This window comes from Macrobrachium rosenbergii, chromosome 42, assembly GCF_040412425.1.
Source record: "Macrobrachium rosenbergii isolate ZJJX-2024 chromosome 42, ASM4041242v1, whole genome shotgun sequence".
NCBI lineage: Eukaryota > Metazoa > Arthropoda > Malacostraca > Decapoda > Palaemonidae > Macrobrachium > Macrobrachium rosenbergii.
In genome coordinates, this window is record NC_089782.1 from 19,811,159 (window position 1) to 19,824,193 (window position 13,035).

Below are 13,035 nucleotides of genomic sequence, written 5' to 3' on the forward strand. Positions count from 1 at the left end.
CAACGAAGAACTGTGGGAACTGATGTTTGCTGATGATTTAGTCATTATAGCAGACACAGAAGAAGAACTTCAAGAAAGGTTTTTAGCGTGGAAAGGAGCCCTAGAAAAGAAAGGATTGAAAGTGAACATTGGAAAGACAGAGCTAATGATTAGCAGTAAAGAAGTACATGAAGAAGTAAACATTCAAGTGGAAGAGGTACAGCAGTAAAACAGAATGATGAGTTTAACTACTTGGGATCAATAATAACAGAGGAGGGAGGTACTGAGAAAGCAGTGAGACAAAGAGTGAAAGAAGCATGGCAAAAGTGGAGAGAAGTAACTGGATTTTTTTAGACAAGAAAATGCCATTAAGGCTCAAAATGAAGATTTATAAGAAAGTTATCAGGCCCGTACTATTATATGGGGCAGAAGCTTGGGCACTTAAGAGGAAAGAGGAGGGACTGTTGGAAAGAACCAAGATGAGGATGGTGAGAGGGATTGCTGGAGGGTCAAGATATAAGAAGAATGTGTGGTATATGTAATGTAAAGGAGAAGGCTAGTGAAGTTCGTCTGAGGAGGTGGAACCAATCAAGAGAGCTGAGAACATGCCAATGATGAGGAGGAGTGTTGGGCATCAGCAGATCAGATGGATGGATGTGGTGAGGAGGGATATGGGTGAGGTGGGACTTGGGGAAGAAGATGCAAGGAATAGAAATAGATGGAGAAAGTTGACTCGAGCAGCTGACCCTGCTGTATAGGTCGAAAGAAGAAGATATGGCTGTATTACTTATACAGGCTGTCCCCGGGTATCAGCGGGGGTTCTGTTCTGAGGGTGTGATGATAACTGAAAATCGGCGATTTTCGGCGCTTTTTCGGCGATTTTTGGGCTTATCGGCGCCAAAAAGTGCTGATTTTCGGTTATTGGCACCTCTGTTAGGTATATATCAGCACCAATACCCAATTATCGGTGCCGATAAGCGGAAATCAGCGATTTTCGTCGCTAAACAAGAGACGTAAAACTGGATCGCTGTTAACCGAGCCTGCCATTAACCGGGGACTGCTTGTACCTTGTTGGTCTGTTTGCGAGGGCTATGTGAAATTTAATTTTGAATGTCATGTCATTCAGACTAACTGCTATAAACTAATTTGTTTAAGTAACCCAAGCTACTGTTTTACTGTACATGGCTTAGATTAATGCCTCTAACATAATCTATGTAAGGTTAAGAACAGAGGATTTCTTTCTGAGAGAGTTGGTGGCTCATAGAGCTGTGTTGGTGCTGGGAGAACAGAGAGGACTGGGTAAGGTTGGAGCAACATGTACCTCAATCCAAGTAGAAAAGATTGTGAGTCCATTTGGTGGAGATTGCAGACAGCAAGGTAGAGAGGTGTTGTGATCCTCAGAGCTTAAAATGGAATCAGTTTTCTCGTGCAGATTATCTATGAGCTGATGCAAGCTGTGTTCCAACTAATGTAAGAAGAGAATAGGTAGCTCTTGAGTTGACCCATCTTGATAGACTTGAGTTAGCTGGGCTGTGGCACCCACAGAGCCAGAGTCAGATGGTACCAAAGCATATCAGGATAGTGCTGAGGCAAAGGGTCAGAAGCTTCACACATGCACAGGTAAGAAGCAATTCCTTTATCAGAAGCCTTGAGAGCCAGCACGTACTGTCTTCTACATGGATAATAACACTATAAAATTCAAGATAAGTTCTCACATCTACTACAGTTTATTTAAGTACACACCTGGTCCCAACACTCACTACACATCAAATGTAAGTCTTTTTCCACTCTTTCCATAAAGTTGCATTACTGTACTCTATGCCTAGGTGGTCCATACACCTTATGTTGATACATAACCAGTAACGATAATTCTAACTCCATCACCAAAAGCCTTGAAGGATAATCGTACTCTTGAATTCATACACAAATCAGAAAATATATATACATGATTAGAAAGAGCTGTAGTTTGCTGTAATAACAAGATAATAGCAAAGACTAAACTTATGATATCAAAATAACAAAATGCACAAACAAACAACTTGTAAGCTTTGTGCAAGCCATTAGACACAGAGTGGGTGACTCAGTTTACCTCCTCGGGAAGTGTGGATTTTTTTCCAGTGAGTGTCTGGAAGATTGCATGGATGGATTCAAGGCTAATGTAAAATAACTGATTTTTGATGACAAAAATCCTTACAGACTACCATAATTTTACATGAAATTGTTATTTTGGAAATAAGTAGTCTTGTGTTCAGAATTAAGGTGGATAGAATAATTACTTTTTATACGAGATTTCAAAGTTTGTCTGCAAAATTAAATGGAAACATTTTGTTTTATTATTTCAGTTGTACCATGAGCACAGTATATGTAGAAATTTTTTTTAATTACTGCAAGACTTTCATTTATTACAGATAACTACAAACAGGAGTATGACATTGCCAGATGTCACTTTACAACTGTATCCAAAAGCCGAGTTCACATCAGGTGGAACCTTTGTGCTCCGGAGTATTGTCCCTTTGTACATGGTTTTTGCATGGGCACAGTTTATTGTATATATGATGATGCTTGTTGTTGAAGAGAAAGAGAAAAGAATTAAAGAAGGCATGAAAATGATGGGCTTGAGGGATTCTGTCTATTGGTGAGTATAGATCATGTAACCTGAGTATTTAGTTATTGCCAGTGTCTTAAGTAGTAGTAATTTTAATGCCTGCAAGTTAATGATCCATAACAACTATGAATTATGTTTCCAGAAATAGATGAATATTTATTGTGGTCGTAATGCTCCTGGCCTTTATAAGTATGCAGAAATATCTTAAAGGTGTTAGTTTTTCATCTTTCACACAACTTCCAGAGATGGGTCCTTAACAACAGAATAGCAGTACTGCAAAAGTTTATGATGTAGCAATTTCCTTAGTTTTTCAAGTCTATGTTGAAAATGTTCTAGTACTTTATATTTAGATTATGTAATATGAGAAGTCTTCCTTGTCTTTAAATTTGAAAAAAAATTACTTTGTTAATTGTGAAGAAGTGATACACTCTATGACTGATGGGTATGTAGGCAGTAGGAGTTTTTCTTATTGTAAAAGTGTTTTAAATCCAAAATTAAGCATATAAATTTTACTTGTTTCTTTTAAAAGTAGTCTCCAAAGTAGATATTTACTGTTGAAAAAGGTTCTCATAGATTGATCAAGATACCGCACTAGGCATTCATTGAATGCTTATTGATTGATGTGATGTAACATAATACAAATACTGTATATGGTATTCATGCTAGATATTCTGTTGTTCTCTTACGCAGGTTGTCATGGTTTACGATATACGGGGGCTATGTGATCCTCTTATCTGTGATATGCATAATTATCCTTCCTCTAGCTAGGGTCTTTGTACATGTCAACGTGTTCCTCCTGTTTTTGCTCTTCCTTTTGTATGGCTGCTCCTCCATTGTGTTTGCCCTGATGTTGACACCATTTTTTAATAAGGCAAAGGTGAGCAAATCAATTTTATTATTTTGCATTTTTTGGTGATTTTTTAAAATGTGATGAAAGAAGCTTTGAAACCTATCACTTGCTATAAATGATTTATGGGTAGGTGAAAACTGTATCTTATAAGCAATTGGTGTGATGAGCATCAAAACAAGTTTGACACTTGTTGGTCAGTTGAAAAGGGTAGATATATTGTATTTATATGAAAATGAAGAAAATTTTATGGATATTTTGTATCATATAAGCAGTCTTCAGGAATTGGTGCTGATAAAATGTTTAACGATTAGCATGAACAGGGTGAGGGAAGATCCATTCTCCAGAAGTCTGTCTTTTAAAGTAAAATTGAAAAAACCTACAATCAACTATTTCAAATTTTACTTATGCTTTAGTGCCCAGCAGGTTCTTATAGCCGAGAGTTAAATCTGTAAGAAGAAAAAGAAATCAATGGATTCTTTGAGGTGACCACCACTTACTTATTACATTTGACTCTCAAATTTTGCTGGTTTCAGGTTTGCATATTTGATAACTTATAGAGTTTTTGTCAGTAATTAATGGTAATAATTTTTTGGTAAAGTTAATGGCCTCAGTGCCCTTTACAGTATTAGGATTGAAGGTTTGGGTCAAAAGTTATTGGTAATTTCCAGTTTTAGCAGCGAACTGGCGCCTGCAACTGCTATGAATTTCAAAGAATTATGCATCATGCACATCATTTTCTACTCATTTCGTTTTTATAGTGCCTAGATATCCAGGTGGTATTTTGGCAGCCTCAAAGCTCTAGATATTACAAAACTAAGGGGTAACATGGATTTTCATGTTTGCTAAGGATGCTGCCCACTTTAAAGCATTGACTTAACCCTTTAACGCCGAAGCCCTATTTACAAAAACGTCTAACGTATGCTGGCGGCGTTCGGTGAGTTAGCGCCGAAGCGGAAAAAAAAAGTTTTTTCAAAAATCACAGCACGCTTAGTTTTTAAGATTAAGAGTTCATTTTTGGCTCATTTTTTTCATTGCCTGAAGTTTAGTATGCAACCATCAGAAACGAAAAAATATCGTTATCATATATAAATATTGGAATATATGACAGCAAAAAAAAAAAAAACTCGTATATAATTGTATACAAATCGCGCTGTAAGCAAAAGCGGTTAAAGCTAATGAGTTAATTTTTTTATTTGTATTGTACACTAAATTGCGATGATTTTGATATATAACAAATTTTAAAACGATCAAAGCAACACAGAGAAAATATTATCACAAAATGATGCATGAATTAAACGCCGGACGTAAAAAATGTTTTTCAAAAAATTCACCATAAATCGAAATATTGTGCTAGAGACTTCCCGTTTGTTGAAAAATGAAGCTAATTGATTGAATATTACTAGACTGTAAGTGTTTTAGCTTACAATTGCAGTTTTCGACCATTTCGGTCGAGTTAAAGTTGACTGAAAGTCGAATGTTTTCTATTTATCGTGATTTATATGGAAATATTTCAAAACCGATAAAAGCTAAAACCATGAGTTATTTTTTGTTGTATTGTACATGAGATTGCACACATTTTCATATATAACACTTTATGTAACGACTAATATAAAGCGGTGCAAATATTACGACAACGAGACGAAAGAATTTCTGAGATATTCGGCCGAGTTACCGCGCAGATGTAAGGAAAATGTTTTTTTTTAAAATTTACCATAAATCGAAATATTGTGCTAGAGACTTCCAATTTATTGCAAAATGAAGTTAAATGATTGAATATTACTAGAATGTAAGAGTTTTAGCTTACAATTGCGTTTTTTTACCATTTCGGTCAAGTTAAAGTTGACCGAAGGTTGAAATTTTGGCAGTTATCGTGATTTATGTGAAAATATTTCAAAACTGATAAAAGCTACAACCATGAGCTATTTTCTGTTGTATTCTACATGAAATTGCGCACATTTTCATATATAAAAGTTTATGTAACGACTAACGTAAAATGATGCAAACATTACGACAACATGACGAAAGAATTTCTGAGATGTTCGGCGGGTTTACGTGGCGCAGACGTAAGGAAAAAATTTTTTTCAGAAATTCACCATAAATCGAAATATTGTGCTAGAGACTTCCAGTTTGTTGCAAAATGAAGGTACATGATTGAATATTACTAGAATGTAAGAGTTTTAGCTTATAATTGCGTTTTTGACCATTTCGATCGAAGTTAAAGTTGACCAAAAGCTTGAAATTTTGGCAGTTATCGTGATTTATATGAAAATATTTCAAAACTGATAAAAGCTACAACCATGAGTTATTTTCTGTTGTATTCTACATGAAATTTCGCACATTTCCATATATAAAACTTGATGTAACGACTAATATAAAACAGTGCTAACATTACGACAACGTGACGAAAGAATTTCTGGTGCGGACGTAAGGAAAAAGTTTTTTCAGAAATTCACCATAAATCGAAATATTGTGCTAAAGACTTTCAATTGGTTGCAAAATGAAGGTAAATGATTGAATATTACTAGATCGTAAGAGTTTTAGCTTAAAGTTGCGTTTTTTTACCATTTCGGTTGAGTCAAAGTTGACCGAAGGTTGAAATTTTGGCAGTTATCGTGGTTTATATGAAAATATTTCCAAACTGATAAAAGCTACAACCATGGGTTATATTTTGCTGTATTGTACGTGAATTTGTGCACATTTTCATATATAAAACTTTATGTAATGGCTAATATAGAACAGTGCAAAAATTACGACAAAATGACGAAAGAATTTATGAAATTTTCGGCTGAGTTACCGCCCCTGCGTAAGAAAAAAGTTTTTTTCAAAAATTCACCATAAATCGAAATATTGTGCTAGAGACTTCCAATTTGTTGCAAAATGAAGGTACATGATTGAATATTACTAGAATGTAAGAGTTTTAGCTTACAATTGCGTTTTTCGACCATTTTGGTCGAGTCAAAGTTGACCGAAGGTTGAAATTTTTTGTAGTCGACGTATGGTACGTCCACTCGGCACCCAACAGACAATTTTAGTCGACGTATGATACGTCCAATAGGGGTTTAAGGGTTAAGAGTCCCTTTTTTTTTGCTTGTATTTATCAAATACTTAGTAAACTGCTTTATAATAATAATAATACTGATAATAATAACATTTGTCAAACAAGTAACCTTATATACGGAATTGTGCATTTCTTGCCACTTTAATTACAGTATTCCTGTGCGGATACAAATTTGAAGTCTCTTAAATGGCTATACCTTTGGCAAAAGCTGGTCTGGTCATTTAAGCTTGGTAACAAGGTAGTTCACTAGTAGCAGGTGAGTGAGGGGTTGGGTGGACCCGTCCACTTTCTTGACTTTCTGTGGCACTTTTTTTTTTTTTTTTTTTTAGCAACACTGCTGGTAACATATTTGTTCTCTGCTTGAATGTGGTTATGGCTGCTGCTGTTGAAGCAAATACCCCTGTGTATTTACTGTTGATGACTGTGGCTTGTATTTTGGTTTTTGCTATGATTATTGTATGAATAATGGTGCCTGAGTTTTCTCTTGTACAGAAGGTAGTACTTATAGCTTAGGTGTTCTTGGGCATGATGGTGTGCAGAAGGTTTTATATCATCCTCAAACAGTGACTGTAATTTTGTTTTCTATTTTGTTGCAGATGGCAAAAATGTACACATTCAACTGCATTTAGTACCTGTTGCCTGCCCAGTGGAGAGGTTACTGGTTTGAGAAGAAGCCTACGAAGGCCATGTTAGTGTCTTTTGAGTGTATTACATTGATGTTTTCCCCCCTCAGTCCTTCAACAGTAGTCCCCTACCCTGACCCCTGCTTCTACTACTGGGATGTTGTCAGTCTGTTTTCACCGTGCTTGGCCCAAAGAGGGAACACAGGACTGTATGGTTACCTACCTAGGTGTTCTTCATCTTGCACTGTGGACAATGTGATGGCTGTGCTTGCCACTTTCATCAACACTTCATCTGTTCTCACCTTTTTCAGCACCAGTACTCATAGCAAAACTAAGCAGTTACTGCAGGGGCTAGGGTCTTCTCTTGGGTTAACAAAGGGTTTGTCCCATTGTTATTACCTTCCTGGAGGGCTTTGCTACAGCCAAGAACTCAATGTTTGCATGTTCTTGGACAATTCCACTGCTTTGGCAGTAGCCTTTCTGGATGGCACCACCAGTCCTGAAGCTGCCATTGTTCCTGCTGTTCCTGTTGCTGTTTTGGAAGCTCTTGTTGAAATTCTTCTCTCTACATGGATGCCTGCGTCAACTTCAGCCTTGGTGATCCCTTGAGATGTTAGAGAGGTCTTTGATCATAAAAGGTTGAAGAAGCACAAGTGTATTTTGTCCTCATCCTCTTCCTCCTCCGCACCTTCCTCTTTGCCTTGCCTGTCTCAAGACTGGCATAAACATATGGAGAAGCCCTGGAAGGCAACCCTCTGTAAGAAGGTTAGGACGTCTTCTCATGGACTACTCTCCGGGCTTCTACAGTATGCTCTTACTAGTGGAAGAGGCAACATGGGCCTGGAGGTCAGTCACTGGATCTCTTGTCTGCAGAACAGGTTTGTTTAGTGGACCCCATTCAGGATGGAAACCCCAGAGTCTGTGTTGGCTCTTATCAGAGAGAGTGGCCCCATGTTTTTGATGGACCTGAAGGATGCGTATTTCCAGATACCCATCTGTCAGGACTCTGATGCACCTTTGCTTTTCTTGTGACTTGACAGTCTTTCTTTTTAAGGTCATATGCTTTGGACCATTGACCTTCCATGGATATTCACGTGTGTTCACTCTAGTGTCTGCTTGGTCCCAGTTGCTTGTGGTCTGTCTGCTTTGTGTCTCAATGATTGGTTGATTCTAATGTCTTGCAAGGTGAAGTTGCTCCGGGATGTAGAGTAATGGCTTTCATTTTGTCTCTGGCAAAGTACTTGGGCATATTGATTGACACGGTTTTGATGAGTCATTCCTGCTGACTCTAGGATCAGCAAATTCAAGGAGGTATAAGTTCAGTTCCTATCATGAAAGGAAAACCAGCTTGGATTCGGCAGATCATACATGGTCACCTGTCATCTTTGAAGGAGATTGTTCCTTGTGGTTGGATTCACTTATGGTTGCTTCACCGGTGTCTGAAGCAGTCCTGATCACTATGCCTGATCATCCAACACTCCCTGGGCCCTTCAGACAGGAAATAAAGGATGATATTGCATGGTGGTTGGATAACAGGCATCTCCTGGTAGGTGTTCCATTGAGCTTCCCCTCCCCCTGAAGATGTTGCTTCTTTTTTCAGATGCATCAAAAGAAGGGTGAGGCACACACTTGGACGGCTGATTCATTTATGGACACAAAATTTTTCTTATTTGCACATGAACATTCTTGAATTGGGTGCAGAAATTCTGGCACTACAAACATTTCCGGTTCAGTTGGTGGATCTTTCAGGAGTGTTGATTAGTTGACAATATGTCCTAGGTGGCATATGACAGCAAGCAAAGTGGATTGTTTTCCTACCCCTTGGCTGCTTGGCAAGGCAGATGCAATAATGGACAGTTTGACACTTTGTTGAGCTGTCAGCCAGATACATCCCAGGCCATCAGAATGTAGTTGGCAGACCAGCTCAGTTGTCAAAACTTCCTGTGTTCTCTCTTCCATACTGAAACCATGGGCTGTGCTGGAGGATGTCTTTGGGTACGAGTTAGACAGCCTCGGTTTCTATTGTTTTCCCTGTTCAGTTTGATCTGCTGAGTAATCAAGGAAGGACTGGTCACCCCCAGTCTCAGGATGACTATAGTGACTCTCTGTTTGCCACAAGTTGAGAGGTAAGTTAAATCTTGTCGAGGTGCCAAGAGAGTTACCCCCATAACCCACACTGCTTTGTCAGCATTATGTGTTGAGGTACCACCTGTCTGTGGAGTTGTTTGCACTTCATGGCTGGAGACTACATAACTATTCATGGCTGGAGACTATATAACTATTCACATGAGAGAAAGGCTTGTCTAGCAGGGCTACTTGGGAGATCAGGTGCTATAAGTAATCCCACAGCAGATGTTTACTAGGTAAAGTGGACCATCTCCTGTTGTCGATATTGTGAGATGGGTTTCTCTCCACTATGCAGCAGATGTTTGTATTCTTCAAATCATCTATCTATGCTAAGACAAGCCCCACTTTTTCTCTGATAAGGAATAAACCCAGCCCTTTTTCAGATGTTTCAGATGAAGGGCGTGGGCCCCTCTGCCTTGGTTGTGGTCTCTATGCTCTTGTGGAGCTTTGAGCACTCTTGCACACCCTGTAAACTTAGACATGTCCCTGACAAGAGACACAAGAGTTTTTCTACGTCCTCCTTGTGGGACTTTGCAGGTGAGGATTGTAACAAGATGCTGTTGTGCTTAGTGAGAGTTTTGGGGTACTGCCTGCACAGGGCTTGACATCTTAGGCCCAAGTGTCATTGACTATTTATTCATTAGTACAGTACTGGGAGACAACAACATATCCAAGAACACCATCTCATTCTGGCTGTGAGAGATCATTAAATGTGTATAAGTCACTGAGTGAGGGCTCAAAAAGTCTGGAGTATTACTCTGTTCTTGGTGTTCAAGAATTTTCAATAGCACATGTGCCTTGCACTGCCAGAACACCTTTACCTCAGGGGTGTTGCACATGAGTGGTGGCTGCACGTTATATAGTTGCCTGAACTCTGCTTGAACAGAACAGCATCTTGCCCAGGGGTTACATTGGTGAAAGGTCCATTGAATGAAAAGTGACTGGTACCTCTAGAATCCTTTATCTTCTTCCGTCTAGTAGCCTACCAATGTATATGCACTAGTCTGGCCAGATGTAGGTAAGTTACAGTAGTTAGTAGATGTAACTCCCTGTCTCTCTTTGAACAAGTAGGGTGTCCTGAGTGGTAGAGCATTATTATTTTTGGGTCTGCTTGAACTGGTCTTTTGTCACATACAGGAAACTTAGGTATTTTAACTTTCATAGATCATGACTCCTACAAAGCCAAACATTGGCACAGGTCCCCATGAACCATGGTATCATGTATGCAGGCTGTATAGGTGGTTATTGGTGTCATGTTTCACTTGCTCATTTACATGACTGGGAAAATGGCACTTTGTAGTTGAAAGAACACCAGTCTTGTTCTTTTGGCAATACTTCCCATTCAAGGAGTGAGGTTCCTTATAAAAGATGAAGGTTTGTATCCTAGTAGGTATAAATTGCAAATTCAAGATAATTTGCAATTTTCCTAGATATTCATTCAGACTAGAAATCTTTTACTTAATCCCACCAACAACCAATCATGATTGTCCTTGTTCCTGAGGGAAAAAGTGACCCAGTGGTTGAGTAAGGGGTTATGGCTCTCATACCCCATTCAATCAGTGCCACTGGTTAACTACCTTGTTACCAGGCTTAAAGAACTGGACCAGCTTTTGTTGAAGGTTTATCCATATAAAAGACTTGGGGTTTGTATATCTAGGAAAAATGAACTTTGGTTATTGTTATTCATTGCCAAAATTACTTCAAAGCATATGTGTGTACTTGTTAACGTATAATTGTGGATAAACCATGTGTGTGTTGTTAATGTGTAATTGTGGATTTTACCCATTGATAAGATTAGTTGTGAATGCTTTTGCTCTTAAAAGAATTTGTTTTTCAATTCACATACTGTATTATCTTATTAAAAGATTTTTTTATTTAAAGGTAGCTGGAGTTGTTGGCAATTTAACTCAGGTCGCATTCAGCTTGCTGTATTATCTTCAAGTCTATTTGGGTGACAAAATAAGTCCTGGAGCCTTTTGGGCAATGGGACTCTTTTCACCTTGTGCTTTCTCAATGGCAATTGACAAGGTATGGCTGTCCTGTGGCAGAAGTTATGTAGTTTACCTTATATTTTAATAGGCTGTATACGAATAAAATTACTGGTTTGAAGATGAGAATTTATATGATTCTGTTTTACAAAGTCCAGGTAAAAATTATGAAGCTTGAAGTAAGACTGAAGCAGGTTGTAGATGCAGTACTGTAAAGGGATTGATTACGCTTGTATGTTGCTTCAAAATGATCATATAATGCTAAAATGCTGTTCTGTCTAAACGGAATGCTGCTTGTCTCCAGCTAGAGGTAAACTTTTGAAATAGAATATAAGCAGTAATTAAAGAAAGATAATTATTACTCTCACCATCGGAATACCTTACTAGAAGTTTCTACTTTGAATCTGGATGCCTTCTTTGAGCACTGTCCATTATATATTAGTTAACCTTGAGGTCTTTGGCATAGCACTAAAACAAACAGGAGTCATTTTCTGAATGCAGTTCAGTTCGGTTAGGGGATGGTATGTAGCTCAAGAAAGAGAGAGAAAAATACTTTGTTTTAATTTGTTTGGTTACTGTATCCCTCTGCGTATGGCCTTAGTGTGGTTACTGAGTAAGGACCAGCACCTAGGTAAGTCTTAGCTGTCACGGTACTACAAAAATTTATGAGTGTATTAGCTGTAAGAATCTGTTGGTTTTGGCTTGTGTAAAATGATGAATTCTGTGTGTGATAATAGTACCATTTTCCTTAAAAGATTTAAGTAAGGTCTCATGTTGTTTCTGACAACTTACTGGTGTTAATGTTTCATCATTTCCAGGTGCTCCTTTTTGATTTCTATGGCGGGCTTAATTTTGATCGGCTTTGGGAAGGTGAAGGCCTTCCATTTGCTGGCAGTCTTATTATGATATCAGTCGACATCCTTTTGTACTTGTCACTTGCCTACTACCTAGATAATGTTGTGCCAAGTAAGAAAAAATTAATGTTTCTTGGTTTGTAGATATATATGAAAGTCATAAATAATAAATAGCTATTATTTGCTGTTAAGCTACAGTATTTTTATCAGATATACTGTAAATATGTAAATGAATTGTGTACTTTTCAAAGTCCATTTTGAAATTTCAGGTGAGTATGGTACTAAGAGGAAGCCATGGTTCATATTCCAAAAGTCATTTTGGATTCAGCCAGACAAGGGTATGAAGGTAAGATATTTGATTTTTGCTCTACAATTCTCTCTCCCTTTTTATGAAAGGAAATTCAGTCAGGGAAAGCAGCCCAAGTGCACTTATCTAGCCAAACCTAAAAAATGAAAAAGGAAGGAAAAAGTGAAGTCTGATTTATTGATTGAGTCTAACTACAGTACCAGACTCCAAATAGTTTCTACCAGTTACATACTACTAGAGAGGATGCATACTTTAGTTCGAAGGCTACCTTTTGAAGTCCTGTAAGCATCTTCCTTACCTGTGATACAGGTGTTCCATCCACTTTTGTGTCAACAATTTGGGCCTGTCAGAGGAAGGAAAGGCATTCCTCATTTCCCAATATCTCCTTGGTCCCCTTAATCCTGGATAGAAGGCCATGTATTTCCCATCCAGCTGTACCCAAGACCTACTGTTCCTCCAGAGATGTGTGAAGCTCCCTAGACTGTCCATTTCTGCCACTCCTTCAGTGATCCATTAGAGGACATGATTTAACTCTGTGAAGCAGTGTTCTTTGGCAGAACACTTGGAGAAGGAGGATTTGGGGATGAATATGTTTTGCAAAAGGAGACATCCTCCTCTGAGATGTGAGGCTGAGTTTGCAAGAT

The 13,035-nt window shown here is 38.2% G+C and overlaps 1 protein-coding gene across 2 annotated transcripts in view; it reads left to right on the top strand.

Moving 5' to 3' along the window:
* Window positions 1-13,035, top strand: part of LOC136828031 (cholesterol transporter ABCA5-like) — a 93,101-nt gene that overhangs the window by 16,274 nt on the left and 63,792 nt on the right. For both annotated transcript variants that reach the window (XM_067085695.1, XM_067085694.1), the window contains 5 exons: window positions 2,388-2,614; window positions 3,275-3,461; window positions 11,124-11,270; window positions 12,049-12,196; window positions 12,354-12,430. In XM_067085695.1, coding sequence (XP_066941796.1) covers window positions 2,388-2,614; window positions 3,275-3,461; window positions 11,124-11,270; window positions 12,049-12,196; window positions 12,354-12,430 — 786 coding nt within the window. The remainder of the gene's footprint in view (window positions 1-2,387; window positions 2,615-3,274; window positions 3,462-11,123; window positions 11,271-12,048; window positions 12,197-12,353; window positions 12,431-13,035) is intronic.